General features: G+C 37.8%; 1 protein-coding gene across 3 annotated transcripts; it reads left to right on the top strand.

Annotated features, from left to right (window-relative positions):
• erlin2 (ER lipid raft associated 2) lies at nucleotides 1-24,402 on the top strand. 3 transcript variants are annotated; one of them, XM_038303636.1, is made up of 12 exons: nucleotides 1-68; nucleotides 4,978-5,089; nucleotides 5,552-5,633; nucleotides 6,805-6,851; nucleotides 8,273-8,334; nucleotides 8,448-8,573; nucleotides 9,580-9,653; nucleotides 14,462-14,520; nucleotides 18,553-18,644; nucleotides 18,732-18,821; nucleotides 19,048-19,127; nucleotides 23,369-24,402. In XM_038303636.1, exons 2-12 carry the CDS (start codon nucleotides 4,983-4,985, stop codon nucleotides 23,546-23,548), a joined length of 999 nt encoding a protein of 332 aa, XP_038159564.1. In that variant the 5' UTR covers nucleotides 1-68; nucleotides 4,978-4,982; the 3' UTR covers nucleotides 23,549-24,402. The 3 variants fall into 3 exon arrangements, with proteins under 3 accessions (XP_038159564.1, XP_038159565.1, XP_038159566.1); XM_038303637.1 differs by having other exon boundaries at nucleotides 3-68; nucleotides 4,981-5,089; XM_038303638.1 differs by lacking the exon at nucleotides 1-68 and adding an exon at nucleotides 4,790-4,900 and having other exon boundaries at nucleotides 4,981-5,089.
• Nucleotides 24,403-26,110: the final 1,708 nt, after the last annotated feature.

The following is a 26,110-nucleotide window of genomic DNA, read 5'->3' as shown; positions in this document are numbered from 1 at the left end:
AAGGAAGCGCAGTAGAAGAGGCTACTTCCTGCCGTCAGCTCTGCTGTTTACACTAAAAACTACATCAGGTAAGACATTTCTACCTACCTAACGCTCTTTCCAGGTTTCTTAATTATGAACGTAATATATTTATTTTGGTGAGAATTTCTACAACAGTGTTGATTCCTTGTAAGTAATCAAACAGTAAAAACGTCTCCTAATGTTGCGTTTGACACCTTGATTTTATTTAAAACACGGTAAAGTAGCACCTGAACAGGTGAGGCAGTTAGAAACGGGCCTCTTCTGCTGCTAACGCTGTTAGCCCAAACAATGTTGTTGATTTATATGACCTGAGCCCTAAAAAGTGTTTATTTTCACGCAAGTATTTAAAGCTTTACAGTCACACAATCGTTTCACCATAAAAAACAAACAAACAAACAAAATAACAACAAAACACATTAACCAGTTGATTTTGGTGGTATATTTATGGTTTAGGTTTGGAACTCCTGAATGAATGCTTCGAAACTAATAGTAATCCACTCATTCTGAATCTGAAAACAAAGGGGAACAAACTGAAACAAAAACCTTTCCACTTCTGTGGGAATATGGAGACAGAAGAGCACAGAGTGTTTGTTAAACATCTGCTAGAATAAAGACCTTCCTCTGCCATAAGCTCCACCAGATTGCATCTGCAAATCCTCACTAACCCAGACTGACGCTCATCACTGGCCCTGATCACTGATGCCAACAGGATCCGCTTTCTTGGAGTTTTGAAAACAAGCAACTATAGAAAAAAAAAAAAAAAAAAAAACAGAATCTTAAATACTAATTTTGTGGCTAATTTCTGATTCTCTCTTTTTTGCATAAAGTAAAAACAGTTTTTGCTTCTCATTTCTCTTTAAGAACCAGATTATTGAGGAAGAATAATTGGCCCAAGAATAAAAGCAGTACAAGTTAAATCGTTATAAGTAAAAATCTTCCTCAAATTCAAAGAAATTTCCTTTGGTAAGATCAGTTATTCACCTTAAGCCTTAAAAGAGAGAAGGACTTCTTCTCTAAAGGACAGTTTAGGGAAATCGTAAAATAAACATCGATATTAATCATACAATTAATAACATAGAAATAAAATAAACGTTGATCTGCTGAGGAAATTTCAGTTTCAGCAGCAGGGGAAGGTAAACAGGCACCAATTTTAAGAGGAATACATAAATTGAAAGACAAATGACTCACTATGAATCCAAGATAAAAAAAAAAGGATTTTGACTTTGAATTACCTTTAAAATAAACATTTTAAATAATGAATAAAGTGTAATTAAAATGTACGTGTTTTCATGCATTGTGGGTCCCATTTTCTGGAACAAATAGGATGCTGTGGGGACCGGCTGTTCCTAATGGGGTCTATGGAAGGGCTGTTTTTGACTCACAGGTCAAGTTTAGGACTAAGGTCGGAATTGAGTTTAGGTTAGGATTAGGTATGAACCCGTAATGGTTAGGTTTAGGGGTTTGGGTCATAGGCTGGAGAAATTAAAGGAAGTCAATGGAAAGGCCCTCCAAAGACAGTTAGACAAGTGTTTGTACACACACACATACTGCCTTTGTTTGCATGACTTTCGGAGACATTTCATTTAAATACATTCAAATCATACGCCTAATTCTATAACCAACATATGCCTAACCCTAACCCCAACTCAAAGAAGAAAACTTTATCATTTGGGGACCCGATGCATGTCCTCATTTGGACCAATTTGGACCTGTATCGATATCAATATCAATATTTGACAATACACCACCCCCAGTTCTAGCTCACACACACACACAATTGACCTCCAATTGACTTCCATTAATTTTTAACCCATTTTTACAGTCTAACTGTGAACCTAACCCTAATTCTCAATTAAACTAAATTCACACCATAAACCTAACACCTGAGCCAGTAAAACAGCATTTGTACCCATGCGGACCAGACATTGGACCCCAATAGAGGACACGGTCCCCACGATGTGCTAAGATTTATTCTAAAGGGTTCCCATCGTGTAATAATTGTGTTATTTGCAAAGCCAAAAGCACTGAGGTATGATTGTGGTTAGGGCTGCTCCTGACGGTTAATTTGCAAATCGATTAATCTGTTTACACACACACATTACTGTTCTCCTTATTAATCGGATAGCCAAACATTCCTTAAAGAAGAGTTGTTACGAAATTTAACCCGGTGAAATTCAAACTTTTCTGTTTGAGGAGTTCTGGATAGGATAGAGCATATTGGCAGATGAAAAAATGTTTATGTTAATTGCAAAAGGTGTGTATATATATATATATATATATATATATATATATACACATTAGTGCTGTCAATCGATTAAATTTTTTTAATCGCGATTAATCGCATCAATGCCTGAGTTAACTCGCGATTAATCGCATTTTAATCGCAAATTTTTTTTCTGATTGAAAATCATTTAAATACTCTCGATGACATACAAAAAATACATACAGGCTAGGTTTGTGCCACTGTTCTTTTTTTTAAATGAAAACAGGTCACAGACACTGATTTATGCCATAGAAACATATGGCAAGAAGATCGGGAGGCATGTAGCAAAAAATAACAAATATGTAGCCAAAAAAAAGGCCCTGAAAACAGGCTGATGTAAAAGACAGTCTTTACAGTTAATACAGTCTTTTGAACAAAGACAAGCATTTTACCGTACTGCTATAAAATGTAGTACAGTTAACATTAGATGTTAATTAACCAAGATAATAATGAACAATTTTCAATCAATACATCAAAATCAATAGACCGACATCACTAGATGGAGGTAGTCTATGCTCTAGAAAGTTACTTTTCAGCCTCTTAACAAAAATGAGAAAACACACACACACACCCACCCACACACACACACACACACACGATACCGACCTGTGGCGTACACAGACAGCAAGTGTGCCGTAGCAGATTCCATTTCACCTCAGTAATCAGTTTTCTCAGCGTATTTCAGGTTGCTACTAGTTACCAGACACTCAACTAGTTTGTTGGTGGTGGGGCTTAAAGAAAAGGCACTAGCGTCACCCAGTGTATGAGCGTCTTTTTTCCTTGAGGAAAAAAGACGCTCCATAGGCTTCAAGAGCCTCCGCTCTTGAAGCCTATGGAAAATGCATACACTGGGGGGAAATAGCCCCGCCTTCTCGCAGGCTGCAGCGGGATGTACTTGGAAAATTGTACCATAAAACCACATAGCGTTAATCTCACGTTAAAAAAATTATCGCCGTTAAAATGGCCTCGCGTTAACGCGATAATAACGCGATAATTTTGACAGCACTAATATATATATATATATATATATATATATATATAATCTTTTTTTTTTTTTACAATCTTGGTATAATTACTGTCCTAAATTTGGTCACTCTTTCAGCTAAAGGTACGTTTCAGGGTCTAAATACTCCATTTAACTCCCTGGAGTTCAGTTGTATATACTCCCAATTCATCACATTTCTTCTTAAGCCTAGAAGGACTTTTCGTTTTCCTCACCTCCTCCAGCACAGACACTGGCCGTTTGCTGCTGCATTTCCCCACTTTGATGCACTCTGCCTGATGGACTTCTCTGATGTACCACCACCCCCCTTCCACCTCCCACAGATAACCTTAAAACCTCCCGCCATAAAAACAGCTTCTTCCCCTCTGCCATAAGACTCATGAACACCTAACTATATGTCAGACTCTATAACCTGCCCATGCCATTTACTCTGCTCTATTTACACACAGCTCTATTTGCACTCCTTGTAAGATGCTATTTTACTTTTTATATTTTATATCCATATTTTTATCTTAAGTGTATATATTAGTCTATTTTATTGCATGCCTTATACCCACAGTGTTTTAGATATTTTTATAATGTTATTTACCTATTCCATATTATATGTTTCATGTTGCACGATTGTACCATAAAAAATTCCTAGTTTGTGAACTCCTTCACTAACAATGGCAATAAACCTGATTCAGATTCTGATTGGGCCCCGGCTAGCTGCCACCTCTCTTTGCTGGGTGCTCTGTTTGCCCCTTGGACTTCTTCCATCTACCACTGTGGTTCCATACTTCATGAAAATGGCACGGCTGACCGCATCATCCTGGTGGAAACCATTATAAACCCCCCAAAATACGAATTGGATATTAACATGTGTCACACACAGGTAGTGGCCATAGAAACATTCAGAAGTCCCTAATCTAAATGAATCTATGCTGGGAATCTTCCTGCTGCTAGCTCCTTCTTTACTGCCTGCTCTATTCGGATAGCACTAATAATGACGACCGCCGACGTAATTCCACTTCCTTCGGATCAAGCCTAAGGCTCGTCTATAAGAAATAGGAGGGAAAGAGTCACTAAAACAGGCTAAAATTAAAAACATTCATCAAGTCAATATCAAAATGTTTTCAGTTTTTAGTGCTAACGGATTCCCCCAACCCATCCAACCAGTTCTTTAAACCATATAATAATTAAGTAACAATATTAACCAACTTTAAACCAGTATCCCATTAAACTATTTGGACAGTGAATTAATAGCAAACTGGCAGGTTCCTGAAAAAAGCTCCACAATAATTATGTTAACCAATTCCAGCTGAAACATTAGCATTAAACAATGCTAATGTTACTTTTAAATTCTTTGTCTTAAATTAAAAATGACTGAGACAATATTGCTGCTCTGCCTCAGTCCAGAAGGGGGCCCTAAAAGGTCACAAAATGCACATGCATTTGTCTGACTGTTCAGAACGGTTATGTTTCTGTGGTTTAATCTCAATCCTCTTTAAGTATGGACTGGGGTTGGAGTCCCTGCTAATGCCCTGCAAAGCCAGTGAGGATAAACCTGTGAGCAAGAAGCCAGTCCTGCTGTGTTAGAACATTGACTGTTACCCGCCTGGTTAAATGGAAAAGTTAAGTTGTCCCATAATGAAAGGTTGTCTTAAAATCCATCTACTGATTTTCTCTGTTGTCTCTCTCTATCGGTTAGCAGGGATGGCTCAGTGGGGGGCCGTCTTCTCTATAATTGCAGCTCTTGGAGGAGCGGCGCTGTTGGCCTCTGTGCACAAAATTGAGGAAGGACACACAGGAGTGTATTACAGGTGAGTCTGAAGGAAAGTAAGTATTGGGAAAGTTTTTCCAAGGATTTTAACAGTGGAAGAGCAAGAACAGTAATTAACATGAAGGTTCCCCTACATGCTATCTATGCTGTGCTTTAAGGGCTATCAGAACTATGAAAACTAGTGCAGACATGTCTTTCTGAGTGTGATGGATTGATTCCTGCTTTCTGGCACATATTTGAGAACAGGACTAATATTTAGCAGGAAATTCTCTCTTATCTCCTTTCAAGGGAAGCTTGTTCAATAAGAATGTGAAATTGTCTGTGTTTAATATTTTGATTCGCTGGACAGCGTAACACAAGTCAATTGAAGCACCACATTTTCTCTGATCTGTGTTTAACTTCTACAAATTTGGACGACTCTGAAAATGATCTGTACTTTTCATCTGTGTTGCTAATATTTAAAAAGGGATATAGCTCATAATGTGTTCTACTTGTATCCCAGGGGAGGGGCGCTCCTTACTACCACCAGCGGCCCGGGGTTCCACCTCATGCTTCCATTCATCACCACATACAAGTCTGTACAAGTGAGTAGAACACGGCAAGAAAGGGGCGCCTAAAATCAGGATACAAACATTTAATCTGAGAGACAAGGTGCTCAAAAGCAGAGCAATTATCCATCAGTGCAGCACAATGATTTCATTGTGATTTAAAGATTAAGAGTTGGACACACTTGTAATAAGCAAACATGTCTTAAAACTTGTTTTTTGGTTGAGATGCCATTCCAACCAGTGTGTTCATCAACATAATGACCATTAGCAGCCTATGTGATTGCTAACGCATTTGCTTTAGCATCACTAGGCATTTCTAGGCATACGCTTTTCCTGATGCCCAATCTCAAACACACTGTCATATCTACAGAGTATTTCCTTTTCTCCTGGATAGTATTTCTGGGCCTAAGCAGATATTTTTGCCCTGAAGTTGTGGTAGCATGTTACTGCAGTGCGGTGCTTAACAGCTGACTGTGCTGATGCTGTTTGGATTCAATCAGACATACTGAAGCCTCGTTGTCTGTTTCATTCCTAAAACAGGGCAGAAATAATTAGAAAAATTGAAAACCTGCTGTCTGAATTAAAAGCAATAAGTCTGCTAATCAGAATAATAGTGATTCCAGCTGTACTCTTACAGCTTCATCTGTGTTTACGATGCAACTGAGCTGGAGTACGCTGGGATTTTCTGCCAAGGACAGAGTTGTTGGCACAGAAACAAGCAAAAGCTGCAATGTGTTTTAAATAACTTGTGCTTCTGCCAAAGCGGTTGGCTGCAGCTGTAGGTCTAGTGAGCGAAGCCAGTTCCCAGACACACAGTTGGGAGAAGAAAGATGTGTATTAAAATGATCTGCGTTGAAATGTAAGCTTCAGGGACTAGCAGCAGAGCAGCCTGTTATGTTGCTTCAGGGATAAAATGTATGACTACTTGGTTCAATGTTTGTTCACACACCGTACTTTGAAGGATCTGTTTCAACAGGCCTATAATACTTTGTGCTTTTATATTTTTCTTTTAGAGATGTTTTCTTTGAATGTCTAACAATCCCCATTATTTATTATATAAATCTGGTTGCAAAATGTTGATAGTTTTACTCCCAGCTCCAGTGTTGGTTGTCTTATCAAAATAATGATCTCAGTAACAGAAAAATCAGAAGCAGAACTTGAGAAAATATTACCCAGAACTTGTGACCATCTGCTTTTTGACCTGCAGACGACCCTGCAGACGGATGAGGTGAAGAATGTCCCATGTGGCACAAGGTGGGTTTCCAGTTCAGGCTGGCTTTAATACATTTATCATGGCTAATGGAGCAAATGTCTGCTGTTACATTAAAGGAAAAGTCCGGTAAGCAAGGAATAATCAATGGGTCATTATTTGTACGTAAAACTAATATAATTGCAATGATTTAATGAATATAGCGTTAATCAGTAAAGAAATAAAAACAATAATTTTCGTTGCAATCACTGATTACAGGAGCGGCCATTTTTGCCCCAATTATAGTAACACCTCACTACTGACATCTTCCGGCAGTTACGTCACGGTGCGGTAAGCCTAGCGCCAATCTCACCAGAGAAACCAAAACCAAATTCACCAGAGCTATTGTTAAACTAACAATGCCCATGTTCATGGCAGTTGGATGTCGTAATACATTGGGTAAAATTGAAAAAAAAAAGTGTTATTTCACCCTTTGGATTCATGATCCTCTAGGGACGGGTTCATTCGTTGGATTGCCAACTTGAAGAGGGAGGAATTTCCATCGAACTTCTGACCCGAGAAAAAAAAACATGTAATATGTACCCAAAATTTGAAAGAAGAATGTTTTCAAGAGGACTTGGATAATAGTGCGTTGTGACAAACACCAGATACAGCACTGGGACTGGTAGGTGGCCGTGGTGTTGTTTGAAAAACACGGATTTCTCCAGTAATTCAAATGAAATTACTCTTAATTAAAAACACTTTTCATTTATTTAAAAAAAAGTATCTAATAATTTCATACTTAAAGTACGTTCAGAAGTTTGTATTCTGAATGTGACCGGACTTTTCCTTTAAAACCATAATGTGACCTGACATACCGTAAATCCTCTAATATTGGCCTGTATTTCATTAGCGACCGGGTCTCTAATAATGGCCTGTCTCACTGTTGGCGGAGTTAAATAATGGCCGGACTCGTATACAAGCCGGGGCTATAATTAGAACCAACGAAGTTCCTGGGCAGTCCTCAACAACTTGTGACAGTAACATATAAGTACCACAGGGGGGCAATGTTTTCTAATGAATCCAAGCCATTAGCATGGGAATCCCATCCTTACTCAGAGATTGTTGTGGCCTTACACAATCGTTCTGATCTGAAAGACGTGTGATTACCGGTAGGTCTGGTGGTAACCAGGCAGCATTAATACCGTTATAATAACGGTACTCTTTCAATAAATGAACCTAGTATTTTATAGGTTCAAAGAGATGCAATATCTCATTTTCATTCATTTCACTGGTAGTCTGTTTTGATCAAATAGAAATAGAGGCCTGCCTCTAATTCTGGCCTCCTTCCAATAATGGCCTGGACCAAGATGTACCTGAGTGAAATAAAGGCCCTGGCCTATATTAGAGGATTTACGGTATAAGCACATCCTCATACATTATTTCATATTTGGTAAAATACTTTTTTATGTTCCTCTTTTTTCAGTGGAGGAGTGATGATTTACTTTGACCGCATTGAAGTGGTGAACTACCTCATTCCATCAGCAGGTACTGTGGAAGCAGCCATCTTTTATGGATTCGGAATAAACAGTTATGTCTTGCTCATCCACAATCCTCTGTGTCAGTTCTGTGATATTGGTTCTTCTCCCTCTCCTCTGCAGTATATGACATAGTGAGAAACTTCACAGCAGATTATGACAAAGCTTTGATTTTCAACAAAGTGCACCACGAACTCAACCAGTTTTGCAGCGTTCATTCACTACAAGAAGTCTATATCGGCCTCTTTGGTGAGTAGAGACTCAGATTGAGAACAACTGAGGCAGCAGAAGAAAATTTGATCTCAGTATTCTAGTTTTCTGCTTCAGCTTCATTTTATAGTCTTTCTTTCAAACCATGGTCTGATCCACAATTTTATAGAGGTATATGGGACCATTTGATATATTTTAATGTGGGATTATCCACTGAGCAGAAAGGGGGTCCTGTCAACAGGAAGCTGTGGTGAAACTGATCTAATTTAAACCTGCTTTCAGGAAGGGAAAGTTTGGACAGCCCTAACTGCATATTCAGCTGCAATCTGACGGGTTTGCTCTTAAAGCTCTCCTTTAACTTGCACGCTGTAACCAGAGATCAATGCTGGAATTCAGAGCTGTGGTTGAGTTTCAGAGCTTGTTGAAATTCTTATGGATTTCACAGCCACTTCTTTTGAATTTTTGGAAATTAGTAGTTTTAATCCACCAGAAGCTATTTTCTCAGTCCTGGATTTGTTGTTCCTGCCATCCTGTTTTATCTACAGAACTTTAATGCAACGTTTAATGCATTATGTCTTCCTGAAGTATTATCGATGCAGATAAACATTTCTGTGCTGAAACCATCCAGGATTTAGACCTAGCTGAAGTCTCTTCAGTTCAGTTGTATATACTTCCAATTTATTACACATGTCATAATCATACTGACATATTGGTCAAAGTGTTATTTCAAGACACCTACCTGACTTGAAGAATTAACTCCCCCTGAGCATGTACCAACATTGGACAGTTGCTTTGCTGCAATATTTCATGTAGCGACAGTGGGAAGGAAAACTCTCCTTTAACAGGAGGAAAACTCCAGTAGAACCAGGTTCATCTTAAAATGCTTTCTGCTTGGACTGACCGAGGGTTTGAGCAGACAGAGCCCTTCTAAGTTATTTTAGTTACTGAAAATGCAATGCTTCAAATGATTCCTTTTATGCAGCCAAAATATGATTGTTTTCTCATGGATGAACAGAGCTTAACCACTGTCTTTATTTCCATACAGACCAAATTGATGAAAACCTCAAATTAACACTGCAAGAAGATCTAACATCTATGGCGCCTGGGCTTGTAATACAGGTACAGTAACAACAGTTTCATTTGGATTTACACTAGATATTTGAGTTGTATCCTCAAATTATTGGAGATACCCAAGATCTCACTCACTAAAACAAAGGATTGCATTTTCATTTTCATCACAAAATCCATAGTGCATGGGTCTGATGTATCAGTGTCTAAGGTCATATTAATATATGATGTAAAACCCTTGTTAATAAATAAACGCTGTGGTTTGGACTCTAGCCTGGTTGTAGAGGATGGTTTCTAACCACAAACTAAGCCAGGCCATATGAGTGCTGAAAAAATGAAGTTGGAATTTAGAGATTTGTTTTCGACCTGCACAAAAACCCCCAGAGGCTCTGACGGTGGCTGTGGGGCCAGAGGGGGAGTAAGAGAGACTCATTTTCATCGGGGCCTGTCCTAAATAAATGAAGGAATAAAGATGGCCGTACGGAAACTGCCTACAAAATAACATAGTATAATAACAGTATTTCAGCAAGAAGAAAAAGCCAACGCTTATGAAGCTAACTCCTATTTTGACTAAATATCTAAAGGCTACAATGTCCACGGCGGACGACATTGCAGAGATTAAGCCACAATGTAAACCATATGAAGAATTATAACGTTACATTACCGACACTGCACTGCTTTTAAACTCCTGAACAAGGCTTGTCTCTGTGAGATGAATATGCTGCAGGGTAAGCAATGGCACTTAAGATTAAGATGCCATATTTTTGTACATAGCAGAGACCAAAGGGTAGACTCAGAGCGAGCAACAGCTCGTCACGGAGCGGATGGCGGCAGCCACAGCAAGTCATGCTTAGCATTTTTTTTAGAGGGACAAAGACAAGGATTAGACATTTTAAAGGTCTAATGCAAAAGTGAAAACACTGATGTGGATGTTTTCAAGCAGAATTTGCTTAGTGGGGAAGTAAACTGGAAATGCCTTGGTGAAATCGGAGGTCGTGTGTGCTTTTGGAGCAGGCAGCTGGGATTGTGGAACCTGCTGTTTGCATGTATTTAATGCTATTAAATAGCATGTCATGTTTTTCATCTGCATCAGATTGTGGTGCTCACATGTTTGTCAAATTTCACTTATAATTGAGGATCACCTGGAGCACTTGCTGAAGGGGCTTGGAGCCTTTTTACTCTCCCATTTCCCTGAGCTTTAGCTGTTATGCTAATGCATGATGCTTTTGCATGTTCCTTACTTTTCAACAAATAATGATGGTCATAAGTCAAATTAGTTAATCTTTGTTCAATTTGAAATCTTTTTTCTTATTTGCTGTATCTATTAGCATTGTCGAACAGATATTTTTTATTTGCAGCAGCAGTGAGAGCAGTATTCTTTTCATCCCCTTCGTTGAAACGTTCACCTTCCCTCAGGAGTTGCTGTACACATAAACATAAACACAATTTCACACCCAATTACATAGCAGAGCAGGAGCTTTTCTTGCTGTAAGATTGGGAGAAGAGCATTAAAAAAGAAGCAAATGTTTTTTTATTTATTTTTTTATTTTGCACTTCTTAAAAAGATCCCAAATACATTTATTTCTGAGTTTAAACATGTATTATTTATATATATCACTTATTCGTATTTGTTTACTGGATTTCTGATTGCCCGTTGGTAGTGCGGGGTTGAAGTGAAGCCACCAGCCGCCATGTTGGTACTCCCTTGTTTGACCGGTAGTGATGTAAACAATATGTGCGCTACGGCATCAAACAACAATGATGTTCTCATTTTCAGGGGGACTTAAGACTTTTAAAGTAAAGATAAATTCATCACTTTGACACAAAGTTGCTGTTTCATAGCAAAAGTAGATAAGTTTAACTTACAATAAATAGTCACATCACAGTGCCATTATGAAGTCAATGAAGTCTCTAAATCATATAACATATTATAAAAATCCATCACTACATCAATGTGTTAATGTAGCACAATAATACAGATGTCCCGAAAGTGCTAAATTGATGATGTACATGTAATATACGTGAATTGATGACATTAAGTGCATGCAATAATATATAATAATTATTACATTGACATTTCACAGTGGATTACTTTTTATTTACTCTACATCTATTTTCTTGCGTTGGAAACAATGTCAACGGCTACTTTATTCACTAACTTTGATTCAGTCCGAGATAGCCTGAGTAATGTTACGCTACATATAATACTACAGGATACATTGGTGTACATATGGATTTTCTTGGTTAGTTCATCCACTGACTGTGAAATTAGCTATGGAAGGTTTTCCCACAGCCGGCAAACAGCTTGTTTTTGCAGCCAAATGCTACACATGTAGCCATTTTTACTGCCTGTCTCTGTGCATGTGGGGAGTACCAAGATGGTGGCCGTTGGCTTCACTTTTTTTGGCCAATCATCAATCCAGTTAATAAATAAGACATCAGTGGCATACAGGTAAAAGCCAGTAATTTAGAATATTTTGAAAAACTCAATTTATTTCAATAATTGCATTCAAAAGGTGTAACTTGTACATTATATTTATTCATTGCACACAGACTGATGCATTCAAATGTTTATTTCATTTAATTTTGATGATTTGAAGTGGCAACAAATGAAAATCCAAAATTCTGTGTGTCACAAAATTAGAATATTGTGTAAGGGTTAAATTTTGAAGACACCTGGTGCCACAAACTAATCAGCTGATTAACTCAAAACATCTGCAAATGGCTTTAAATGGTCTCTCAGTCCAGTTCTGAAGCCTACACAAACATGGGGAAGACTTCAGATTTGACAGCTGTCCAAAAGGCGACCATCGACACATTGCACAAGGAGGGAAAGACACAAAAGCTTATTGCTGAAGAGGCTGGCTGTTCTCAGAGCTCTGTGTCCAAACACATTAATAGAGAGGCAAAGGGAAGGAAAAACTGTGGTCAGAAAAAGTGTACAAGCAATAGGGATCACCGCGCCCTAGTCAAGATTGTGAAAAAAAACCCCTTCAAAAATGTGGGGGAGATTCACAAGGAGTGGACAGCTGCTGGAGTCAGTGCTTCAAGATCCACCACCAAAAACGCTTGAAAGACATGGGTTTCAACTGCTGCATACCTCGTGTCAAGCCACTGTTGACCAAGAAACAGCGCAAAAAGCGTCTCACCTGGGCTAAGGAAAAAAAGAGCTGGACTGCTGCTGAGTGGTCCAAATTCATGTTTTCTGACGAAAGCAAATTTTGCATTTCCTTTGGAAATCGAGGTCCCAGAGTCTGGAGGAAGACAGGAGAGGCACAGGATCCACGTTGCCTGAAGTCTAGTGTAAAGTTTCCACCATCAGTGATGGCTTGGGGTGCCATGTCATCTGCTGGTGTCGGTCCACTCAGTTTCCTGAGATCCAGGGTCAACGCAGCCGTCTACCAGCAAGTTTTAGAGCACTTCATGCTTCCTGCTGCTGACCTGCTCTATGGAGATGGAGATTTCAGGCTCCAACAGGACTTGGCGCCTGCACACAGTGCAAAATCTACCCATGCCTGATTTACGGACCATGGTATTTCTGTTGTAAATTGACCAGCCAACTCCCCTGACCTTAGCCCCATAGAAAATCTGTGGGGTATTGTGAAAAGGAAGATGCAGAATGCCAGACCCAAAAACGCAGAAGAGTTGAAGGCCACTATCAGAGCAACCTGGGCTCTCATAACACCTGAGCAGTGCCAGAAACTCATCGACTCCATGCCACACCGCATTAATGCAGTAATTGAGGCAAAAGGAGCTCCAACCAAGTATTGAGTATTGTACATGCTCATATTTTTCATTTTCATACTTTTCAGTTGGCCAACATTACTAAAAAAATCCCTTTTTTGTATTAGCCTTAAGTAATATTCTAATTTTGTGACACACAGAACTTTGGATTTTCATTTGTTGCCACTTCAAATAATCAAAATTAAATGAAATAAACATTTGAATGCATCAGTCTGTGTGCAATGAATAAATATAATGTACAAGTTACACCTTTTAAATGCAATTACTGAAATAAATCAAGTTTTTCAAAATATTCTAATTTACTGGCTTTTACCTGTATACACACACTCTGAGAGAGAGAGAGGTAGCTGCTTAGAAAATTTTTTCTCCTCTTTTGTGTTGATAATTTGTCCTATGTCTGAATCCCCACCCTAGTTTTCTCCTAGACATAGAAAGCAAATAATTGGTTCTAAAAGGGTTGATTTCCTCCATCAGAGGAGGGAGTTTACGGGAAAAATTCTGCACATCACCAGTTTACTGCTTTGTTAGGTTATACAGAGTCATGTCCCCGCTTAAGCCAAGCCTTCTAAGGGATAATGAGGCAGCAAAGGAAACCAGTGAACAACTAGCACATTGAGAACGGTTCCAAGTTGTTGTTGTGGGAACAAACCCAATCTTTTTTCTCTACTAAGATTTTATAGGTTCCAGACTTTCAGTCTCTATGTCCCTCATGGGTCCTTATCATTATGACTGAAGTCATTGTGTCTCCAAGACAATTAAATATTGTGAAACTTTAAACCTTTAAGCCCGTCCTACTGATCATATACCTACAGAGATGTTTACATTGTGCCATTAATTTAATACAGGTCTGAACCTCAGCAGATGTGTGGGGTTTTTTTTCTCTCCCTTTTTTCATGCATAAATTAAATTGCTAAAACGCTCTCTGGGGGTTAATGGTCCAGTAAATTAAATTTTTACAGTGTAAACAGTGTCCTGGGGTTTGTTTTAAAGCCCCTTTTCTTTTATCTCATGCATTTTTAAGCTAATCTACTAGTTAAGCATTTTTTCATGCATGCCCTGCTTATTTATTCTCTCCACAAAGCTTAATGTTTTGTCTCTCTGTCTTTTCTTCACAGGCTGTCCGTGTCACTAAACCAAACATTCCTGAGAGCATACGCAGGAACTATGAACTCATGTAGGTTTACTTTCTCTTGCTCAACTTAAAAATGGTAACTGAGTTTAGGTTTTCCTTAAATAGATAAATAAATAAAGGTTATTTTTACCTACCTCCTGCTGCTGTGAACTATGGATGCAGAGGCAGCAGTTTTGTGTCAGTTTGTAAGCATGCAGAGGGACCAAAAGCATGTGATCTTTTTATGGAAAAACACAGACTTCTCGTAAATGATGCTCTTCCAGTAAGGCCCACGTTTTGTAAATGCAGCTCGGACTTAAGATTTTATTTTATAAAAAAATGATGTATAACTGGATTACATCTTAGGACATAATCATAACTTGCGTACAAATCAAGTAAACAAACTAAACATTTTAGGGTCTGTCAGTACTGCATCTGGAAACCACATGTGATTCTTATTTAAATCAAAGGTTTTGATATCTTCCAACTAAACCTTTGATCTATCTTGGACTCGAGTGCTTTTGATAAACATCTTAATATCAGTTAATAAATATGTCCGTATATATAAAGAAATTTTAAATTCTTACCAATACTGTGACAAAAATATTACTGGCTCATTGTTTTCTCACTCCCTACATTCATTTTAAAAGATTACATTTGTTCAGATACAGCCCCATACATAAGCTATTTATAATAGCTAAATTACACTTCCTCATTTTGATTTCTTAAGAAAACAAAATTGCCCAATTAAATTGATTTTCAGGGATGACTAATATTTGATGATTAATTACATTTTAAAATGCATTCTTCAGCTTCAGATTATTTTGTGTAATTCCAAGATTTTGTATCCATTTTTTGAAATAATTAACAGTAAAATGCCGTATCTGTTGTTTCACACCCTTTAGTGGATTGAAAAGCCTTTTATTAGAATCATGGCAATGAAACTTAAATTTTTTTAGCTGTACTCAGGCTGATGCAAGACCTGCAGAGTCTTTTTTCAAACGAAACATTTGAATGAAAAAGATTAGCAGGTATATTCTTGATTAAGAAAAACTATGCTAACAATAGTTTCACCACTAACGTCATCACTCATAACTCATAGGAGCTTGATTATACGAATTACACAGATAACCTCCAAAACTCTTTATTTAAATACAAGATCTATAACCTAAAATGTAAATATATTAAAAGGAAATGTGGAAAATATTTCTATTACAATACAAGTAAAAATTTACAATGTATTTGAAAAGATAGAAAGTGTGGAACTGTAAGCGAGAAATAATCAAAGAAGGTCTATGTGCCTTTTTTTCTTGGTCTTTATCCCCAAAAAAGTAAGATTGTGAAATATTTGTGCTAGATATAACTTAGGGATTCTTTGGTAGAAATTACAGAAAATTTGCATCACCTTTTGTGAACTTCAAGAAAAGCAATCCTTGAATATTAGACAAACGCATTTTTAAAACTTGGTTGATATTTAGTTGCATGTGGCAACAGTAGAATATTGTATGCCATTGTGGATGTTGGAGAAAATAAAAAAAAATTCAGCCAAGGCAGTGGTTCAGTTGAAGCCTTCTTCTAGGACAGTGCTTCAGCCTATCAGAACCAGGCCAGATGGAAAAGCAGGTGGATCAGGAAGTTAGGGGTTGAACTAACAAATATTTGCAGAATTGGAGAAACAGAAATAGAATGAAGCAGAATGATGAAAAGGGGTCCCTATGTCCTCCAGCAGTCTAAACCTATAGCAGCATAACTATAGAGATAGCTCAGGATAACCCGAACCAGTCTAAACTATAAGCTTTATAAAAAAGGAACATTTTAAGTCTAGCCTTAAAATTAGACAGGATGTCTGTCTCAAGAACTAAAATTTGTAGATAGTTTCGTAGGAGAGGAGCCTGATAACTAAAAGATCTGCTTTCTATTCGACTTTCAGAAATTCTTGGAGCTGCTAGTAAATCTGCAGATTGAGAGCGAAGTGCTCTGTTAGGAACATAAGGAACAATCAGATCTCTGATATAAGATGGAGCTTGGCCATTTAAGGCTTTATATGTGAGAAGGAGGATTTGATATTTTATTATGGGTTAAACAGGGAGCCAGTGAAGGGAAGCTAAAATGGGAGGAATAGAATCTCTCTTAAATTTTAATCAGAACTCTGGCTGTGGCATTTGGATCAACTGAAGTCTTTTAACTACAGTTTGTGGACTTCCTGATAGTAAAGAATTACAATATTCCAGCCTTGAAGCAACAAATGCATGGACTAGTTTCTCAGTATCACCGCTGGACAGGAGATTTCTAATTTATTAAAGTGATTAAAAATGATAAAAACATAACAATGTTTTTATACTCTATTATCTGAGATCAATTTAATCACATCCGCATGAAGTGACTTACTAATTAGCTTCCTTTTCAAAGACTTCTGCATTCAGGAGCAGAAAGTTAAGTCATCCAGGTTCTTATGTCTTCAAGACATGCCTGTAATCTATGTAATGGATTAGCTTCATCTGGATTTATAGACAGATATAGCTGAGTATCATCAGCATAACAGTGAAAGTTAAGCCCATGCTGTCTAATAATCCTACCAATTGGCAGCATATATATAGTAAATAGAATTGGCCCTAGCACTGATCCCTGTGGTACTCCACAGGTAACCCTGGAGCAGGAGGAAAATTTCTATCAGAGAGAAGCCTAGTGCTGTTCCTTTAATTCCTACAAAATATTCAAGTCTTTCTAAAAGAATATTATGATCAACTGTATCAAATGCATCACTAAGATCTAAGGCTGGGCATACACTAAAATAATTTAAATCGTTGTACTTGGCTCAAACTGTATGATGAAATCGCAGGGTTTAAAAGTTCACAGCTCACAATGTATGTACTAATACTGTGGAGCCGGACCTTCAGATGTGATCTACCTGCTCACACTACACGTCCAAAAACCACACGTCGGACTTAGCACTCACACATTTGATTAGCTATGATTTTATCAAGAATGTTAGATAAGAAAGGAAGATTATATATGGGTCCATGATTGATCAAGTTATTTGAATTAAGAAAAGGTTTCTTAAGTAAAGGTTTAATTACAGTTACTTTAAGCTGGTGGTGTATTTCCTTTATTTTGATCAAAGATTAAGATGAATCATATCTAAAATGGAGGTGGAAATAATTTAAGGAAGTATTCTCTCCTGAAATAACTTGGTTGGGAATGGATCTAATATACAGGTTGAAGGCTTAGATGAAGATAATAATTTGATAACTCAGGAAGCCAAACTGGATCAAAACTGTCCAAACACAGTTCAGGTTCTATAGTTAGTTCTGATGCTGTCTCCTTCACCACTTTTATGACAACTGATCAAGGTCTCATTCAGACAAATATTATCTGTTAACCTGTTCTAGAACCAGAATTAGAGGATTTGATAAATAAGTCTCTTTAAAGGAATGATTTATTGAAGCATTGGGTTTCTTTTATGGCTGCTACAAGCCTTCTCTTTTTGCAGCACATCATTCACTGCAGGAAGGATTTGTCATGAAAACGAGGGCTATTATAAATTACTTTCATCCAGTGCCAAATAGTTTTGGACCTTGGCATGTAAAGCTGGATCCAGTTCTAATTATTCAGATGTTTGAACTGAACAAAAAATTTCTAGGTTGGTGGAAATATCTCTTATCTCAGCTTTCCTAGAAATCGCTGTTTCTTAAGATAACAGCAGCAGCACTTTTGCATTATGCATCCAATTATTGTATTACACACTTTGCTTAAAAGAAACATGCTTGGTTTAGTGATATGACTTATTTCCCTGTGGTTGAAGATACAGTAGAACCCCAGATATAATGTGCAGACCTTACATTTGGGTCTCTTTCTCCACTAAGTTGTAGAATTAAAGTCTAAACTTAAAATTTAAAATGAGAGATGTCTTATTTAGAAACAATTTGTTCCCAACATTTGAGACCAAGTTGTTGTGAAATCATTTACAGCTGCTCATTGCATGTCTCATTATTCCTTCTTTTGCCTAAATCTGTGGATTAATTTGAAGAAAGCCCCTTTGTTGTTTACTGACTAATGTGAGAGTCAGGCTGTAACATGATAATGTGTGTTTTTTAGGGAGAGTGAGAAGACAAAACTGCTGATCTCCCAGCAGACGCAGAAAGTTGTGGAAAAAGAGGCAGAAACGGAGAGGATTAAAGCCGTCATTGGTGGGGAACAAATCTGTGTCATCTTTATGGCAGCGCCCTTTACCACATTGCAGGTCCATTGGGAATAATGCTTGCTTTGTTTTGCAGAGGCTGAGAAAGTGGCGCAAGTCTCAGAAATCAAGTTTGGGCAGAAAGTCATGGAGAAGGAAACTGAAAAAAAGATTTCTGAAATTGAAGGTATGTATGAAGACTGTGGATTAAAGGATCTCAACATTTTTTATTTTTTTAAATGGGTAAAGATGCTACGTCCAGTAGCTTCAGGTCAGACATGGTTACTGTTGTTATGCATGTTGTCTTGATGTATAGTTTGTGAGTACAGAAGAAAAAAACTCAAACCTGATCAGATTTGCACTGTATGTAAAATGAGCCACACATAGAAATAATGTCTGTGTTTCATGGACAGATGGCGCTTTCCTGGCCAGGCAGAAAGCCAAGGCAGATGCAGAGTTCTACACAGCACTGAGAGCTGCGGAGGCCAACAAGGTAAACAGACGACACAACCGTCCCACTGCGCTTTTCATTCAGTCACTGACACTGAGCCTTACTGTAAATCTGCCATTTTATTCGAAACTAAATTCCTGCTTCTACTGTTATGGCAACGGATTTGTTCAACTGTAGTCATGGGAAAAGGAATTTAAATTCTCTTGATTTTAGGTTTTGATGCATTCGGACATAATATCTTTACCAGGATTGTAAAATAATTTAAATCTAAAAATCAGGTGTACAAAACTTCGCAGCAGATTTGCTGCTGTCATTATTTATCTAAGAGCATTTAAGCAAAAAGGAATTCCTAATATTTATCCATGCTGCTCCTGTGATAATGAGGAGGAAAATCATCAGCAGTGCACTACTAGCCCAACGGCGCAGGACTGTTCTTTGGTCTGATGCACGCAGAGAACTTCCCAATGATTTGGTGCCATTAAATACTAAAAACACTGAAAACTCTTTTTCTCTTTTAGTGGCAAAATCCCCCTAAATTCAAAGTTCAGTTTATTTATATAGCGCCAATTCACAACACAAGTCATCTAAAGGCACTTTACAATTTGACCAGATCATACATTCAAATTGATTCAAAGTTTTCTATCTAAGGAAAACCAGTTGATTGCATCGACTCTAAGGCAATCCCTCACACTAAGCATGCTTGTAGCGACAGTGGAGAGGAAAAACTCCCTTTTAACAGAAACCAACCTCCAGCAGAACCAGGCTCAGTGTGAGCGGCCATCTTCCGAGGCTGAATGGGGTTCAAAGAGGCAGAAGTAGAGATAAAGAAAGGTGCAGAGATGCAAAAGACAACTGTAAATTTCAGAGGAATAATTATCCCAAATTCATCACTAAATCTCTAACTTGAAAAAAAGGTCCAGCAGCTCCAAATCAGGGACCAGAAGTCAGTCTGAGGCAAATAAGGCTGTGAAGCTCTAAGGCTGTGTTCCCACTGCAGGCACATGTGGCCCAAATCAGATTTTATTAATTTTTTTTAGGGTGGGCGTCAAGAAAGGCTGGTTAGGTAGATTTTTTTCATTTTATATTTGAGCCATGTTCATATAATGTTTGTCCCCATCAAATACATCAGAACATTATGACAGATGTCAGCAGAAAAAGATTGCAAGACAGATGGAAGCTGGGATATTAGCACTACAAAACCTGATCTAAAGATGAACAAAAAACATCTGGCGCGGCACCTTATCACTCTCCTTCTTGGACAAATAGCCCTTACACGGCCGGGAGGTTGGGTTTGGGGTCATTGTCCTGTTGAAAAATAAATGATGTTCGAACTAAACACAAACCGGATGGAATAGCATGCCGCTGCAAGATGCTGTGGTAGCCATGCTGGTTCAGTATGCTTTCAATTTTGAATAAATCCCCAAAAGTGTCACCAGCAAAGCACCCCCACACCATCACACCTTCTCCTCCTTGCTTCACGGTGGGAAGCAGGCATGTAGGGTCCATCCGTTCACCTTTGCTGCGTCGCACAAAGACACAATGGTTGGAACCAAAGATCTCAAATTTGGACTCATCAGAGCAAAGCTGGTCCACTGGTCTAATGTCCACCTCTTGTGTTCTTTAACCAAAGCAAGTCTCTTCTGCTTATTGCCTGTCCTTAGCAGTGGTTTCCTAGGAGCTATTTTACCGTGAAGGCCTGATTCACACAGTCTCCTCTTCACAGTTTTTTCTAGAGATGTCTCTGCTGCTAGAAACTCTGTGTGGCATTGACCTGCTCTCTAATCTGAGCTGCTGTTTAACCTGCCATTTCTGAGGCTGATGACTCAGATGAACTTATCCTCCACAGCAGAGGTGACTCTTGGTCTTCCTTTCCTGGGGCGGTCTTAATGTGAGCCAGTTTCTTTGTAGCACTTGATGGTTTTTGCGACAGCAAAAAGACTTTCAAAGTTTTACTAATTTTTCGGACTGACTGGCCACCATTTCTTAAAGTAATGATTGTCACTCGTTTTTCTTTACTTGGATGCTTTTTTCTTGACATAATACAAATTCTAACAGTCTACTCAGTAGGGTTGTCAAGATACTAAACTTTTCAACTCGATACCGATATTAAAGAAAATATTCAATACTCGATACCATTTTCGATACCACAAGGATAAAAATTCCAAATTTCAACAGAAAAATTTAGATTAATAATTAAAATACAATAAATAAATACAATAAACAATAAGAGCAATGTTTTGAGGTTGCTTGCTGTGCACAGTATTAAGCAAGCTTGATAAAAAACTTACAAAATTTAAATTAAGTGTTCCTTCCTTGGCTATGCTTTGCAAACATAGCATGACACTAGCCAAACTGGTAAGAAACAAAAATAATTCTCAGCAGCTGCACCTGTTACAAAAAAAGTCTGAAACAAAAAAGTGCACAGAATTATTCAATCACACAGTGTTCAGAAAGTGCATTTTCCTCTATTCTGCACTTTAGATGAATGACTGTTTAGGTGCCACTGGTGGAAGCACTGTATCTATACTTTTAAAAATGAGTATTGTATCCGGATACAACATTTCAGTATCAACACTTTTTTGAGTATTGATACTTTTGACAACCCTACTACTCAGTAGGACTATCAGCTGTGTATCCACCTGACTTCTGCATAACACAACTTATGCCCCCAACCCCATTTATAGGGCAAAATTCCACTTATTAAACCCGACAGGGGACACCTGTGAATGAAAACCATTTCAGGTGACTACCTCTTGAAGCTGATCAAGTGCCAAGAATGTGTGAAGCAGTAATCAAAGCAACAAGTGGCTCCTTTGAAGAACCTAGAATATAAGACATTTTTTCAGTTCTTTCACACGTATTTTTAAGTATATAATTCCACATGTGTTCATTCATAGTTTTCATGCCATTCTTTGTGAATCTACAATTTTCATAGTGATGAAAATAAAGAAAACTCTTTAAATGAGAAGGTGTGTCCAAACTTTTGGTCTGTACTGTAGGCAACACTTTAAAGGTAATGGGAACGTCCAAACAAAGAAAATCTGATTCCAGAAAAAAAATAAGATTTAAGTTGCAGTGGAAAATAGCCTTTGAACAAATTTAATGGCATATTCATAGAAAAAACAAAAACAGACTGGCTAAAATTCTCCACAATACTGTGAAAAAGAGTGAAATTCATTCAAACAGAAGTCACAAGTTGTTGCTAAAAGTTATTCTACAAATTATATGATTGAATTTCCCTTTCTGTTGAATTTCATACACAGCATCTTGGTTTCATCTGGATTTAATGAATCAGTTTAATAAACTGTGACATCACTTTTATTATTTCCAGACATCTAAAACTTTACAAGAGGATGTTCTTTCTTTTCCTGATGCCTCTAGGCATGCATTATGTTAGATGGTGTGGGGAAGTTTAAAATGACAGCAGATGAAGCGGATAGAGCGTGGTGGTGTGGATGCAGCAGCTGACAGAGCATGAGATTATGTCTGAATTATGTCTAAAGCTCAGATTTGACTTTATTATTCAAGGATCAGACTGTGCTACGATACAATTACCCAAATTGCAGATCTGTGAAATTTGAGATGTGGATAAAAGTGAGAATATTGTTTAAATATGAAGAGAGCACGGGTCCGTCCGATGTATCAACAGTTCAGATCTGTGGGGAACTTTTTCTTGGCACATCTTGAAACCCGTACGATTATCACCCACCTACCTCATTCCTACTCCCAGAAGGTTATCAACACATGTCACCAACCCTTTTCGTCTAAAAGCTGACCGTATCCAATCAGCTCTGTTCTCATCAGTGATGATAAAGTTGCACTGCAAAATTATGGAAATCTAAATAAGTCATTTTTTTCTTAAAATAAGTGCTTTTTTTTTAGATTTAGGAGTAAAATGAGACACTTTCCATCGGAGAAAGATGATTTACATTTGAAATAAGAAAAAAAACAATTGCATTGTCTTATTTCAAGTGCATATTATCTAATTATCTTATTTTAAGAGTAAAAATACTCATTCTCTTGGCAAATTATATTTTTACCTACTCAAATTAAGGGTAAATACACTCAATTTAACAAATGTATACTTATTTTTTAGATTGTGGTTTCTGTATGCTCTCATACAGAAAACAACTAAATTATGCAGCTCTCTAATAAAAGTTCTCCATTCTCCAAACACGGGTATGTTACCTTGAACGAGCCTTTTTTCATCTGGATGAGGGCAGAGCAGGAACTGAGCATCTAGACTCATCTTCCTTTTTTTTAACCCGTTGCTTCTCTTTCAGTTGAAGTTAACTCCGGAGTACCTGCAGCTGATGAAGTACAAAGCCATCGCAGCCAACAGCAAGATCTACTTTGGAAACGACATACCTCAGATGTTTGTGGACTCTGGCACCGCAGGGAGCTCCATCAAGGCCTCTGCAGCCCTGGATGTTTTTAGCGATCAGCTTATAGATCTGGATTAATGAAGAAAGTAGTTGGGCCCTCAGGACCGCCCAGGCAGGTGGAGTCTTAGCAGGCGGCAGGAGCCCACTGTCTAACAAATAATCCGCTGCCCAGGGCCAGTATTTCTCAGGCATTTCATATTCTAAGCAGGAAATCCTACTGGAGGGATAAAATGAAAAGCTCAGCCCTAAGGAAAAGTCCTAGAAGGTTCTTTCTACTCTGTTCTGATTCAACTTTAAATATTAACAAAGAAAATAGGTTAAAAACATTAATCAGTTTAAGGTAATTTAATTAAAAACATGACTTTAAAGATTTGTTCTGGCTCCTGAACTTCTGAGGATTTTACCCAGATCTAATGCACTTATATAATCAATGAATAACTATTGGTCATTCTCTGTTTTAGCAGCTTCCTATTTAGTCTTGTTTTTCAGGTCTAGTTATTCAGTCTGTTAGTAAAACAAGCCGATTCTTTAAGTGTGACTCAGCCAGAAAAGGGCAGGGTTGGGAAGCCTATTCATTTCCTTCATGTGACTTCCTATTAAAACATTGAATAGCTTGTTTTTTGTTGCCCATATCTCAACATGTATCTCGGTATGCCACATTAATCTCATAAAATGCCCAGAAATACCACACAGTTTACTTTTTAGGGCTGATAATTGACTCGTTTTTGCCCAGAAACCAACTAGAATTAGTCCTAATCTGTAAAATGTCACCGTGTGTCTAAATGTCCCATAACTTTTAATTGATCCAGATGTAGTCTAACCCGACACAAGGCTTTAAAGTGAAACCGAGAGAACTCCAAACCCCAAGTACATGTGATCCTGATAAAAAAAAAAAGAAAAAGTTGGCCAGAAAAGGATTTTTTCAATAATCAGTTCCGAGGAAAAAGTCTTGCTGAACCCTGTGTTTGTTTTAAAGAGCATTTTATGAAATCTATGTCATTTTTGGAAGGAGTTGATGGTGTTACTGCTTCAAGGTTTATGGTGGTCAAGCAAATGTAACTGGGCTTAGGCTTATCTTAGGTGATACCTGAAATGTTGACAATGAACTATTCTTCACATGGTGAAAATTTGGGCTCCAAACCCATTAACTGCAATATAATAAAATGGTGAAATGAGGAGTGACAAGTTTAGTACGGTATTAATCTGTTCAGAAACCCGGAATCAAAGAGAAATCTTTTTTATCCCTAAAAACAGCCTAGAGCCTCCCTGTTGCTCAGGGAGGTAGCCTGGTAACCATGTGAAAATTAGAAAACGGGGTTTTGTGAGCCAAAGCAAGGCCCCATCTGGACCCCTGAGGATGGTAAATCAGATTTTATTTTCTCCTGACCTGCTTGACAAATACCGGCCTTGGCCACAGCTGCAGACAGCTCAAGCTTGATGAATGTCCGGGGGATAGGTCCTCACTGCCTCATTTAAAAATCACAGCATTTTGTAGGATCGGCTTTTTCAGCTACTCATGTCAGTGGATGTGTCAAACTGCAGGGTCATTATTTTCACTAAGTCTGCTGCACTTTTCCTGTTGAATGTTGGTGGCTTTTTTCGGGGGGGTGTTCCTTGGCCTAAAAAGCAGCCTTTTACTTTAGTTTGGGGTTTTAAAAAAAATCTGCTTTTGTTTTTCAACCATGTGATGAATGTACCTCTGAGAGTGTGCCGTTAATCTCTGATTATAAATCTCTGGCTTCATTATTGGCCTAAAGAAGAAGGAAATGCAAACAAATTTAGAAACAGACTGAACTCCCTGTGGACAGAATTAATGCTTGAAAAGAAGCAAAAGGCAAAGTTGGCTGTGATGTCTTATGTTTTTCTTATTTTTTGTGTTTTGCTCTGTGCATTAGTTCCTTTGGAGATTAGGTTATTGACCAAATTAAGTTTGTGTTTTTTTTTTTTTATAAAGTACAACTATATATCCAGAGCTGAGATTCTTAGCGGCATTTAAAGCAATGGGAAATACTCTAATTTTTACTCCAGCATTTTTGATGCACTGAAACAAACACTGACTCAGCAGAACGTTGTTTTTGCACTGCTTTCAACAATGGCTGTACAATCAAAATCTTGTTCTCTGATTATCTGCTGTTTTAATCAGCGAGTAAATTGCTTTGTTAAAGCTCCTGTTAAGTACAGTAATATATATTTAGGATTTTTTTTACTGTTAGTATAAGCATGTGTGTTTGTTTTTAAACACAATAAAAAACAGAGAAGCTAGCAGCTGCTGTAAGACTTTAATTTAAAATGTTTAGCTTTATAAAATATGAAGGTTCTCAATATATAATATGAATATATAAAACATGTCAGCAAAAATAACCTGAGGTTTAAAAATCAGGGAATACTTTAAATGCAAACTGTCTGGCTACATGAATTTGATTAAATTAGATCAGAAGAGTTGCGTTGCAACAGGGCCGTGCAGAGACCACTAAAGGGGTAGGTGCTCAAAAAAAAAAAAGGGCACATCTTATCGCATTTTAGGACAGAATATTAACAAAGTCACATAGCTTTCAGAGTTTAATGAACAATGATAAATTACAAAATTGTGAGACATACAATCAAAGCTAAGGGGAAATCTCTACATAGAACATAGAACTA

The sequence above is a fragment of the Cyprinodon tularosa genome, unplaced genomic scaffold, assembly GCF_016077235.1.
Source record: "Cyprinodon tularosa strain WSP-4 unplaced genomic scaffold, ASM1607723v1 ctg515, whole genome shotgun sequence".
Lineage (NCBI taxonomy): Eukaryota > Metazoa > Chordata > Actinopteri > Cyprinodontiformes > Cyprinodontidae > Cyprinodon > Cyprinodon tularosa.
This window is presented reverse-complemented; position numbering and strand designations above follow the sequence as displayed.

Bases quoted from the DNA above. Each gene is read 5' to 3' on its own strand.
- erlin2 (XM_038303636.1), top strand. From the start codon at position 4,983: ATGGCTCAGTGGGGGGCCGTCTTCTCTATAATTGCAGCTCTTGGAGGA. The intron at 6,852-8,272 runs GTGGGTTTCCAG...CTCTTTTTTCAG, and splicing joins AATGTCCCATGTGGCACAAG to TGGAGGAGTGATGATTTACT. The intron at 8,574-9,579 runs GTGAGTAGAGAC...ATTTCCATACAG, and splicing joins AGTCTATATCGGCCTCTTTG to ACCAAATTGATGAAAACCTC.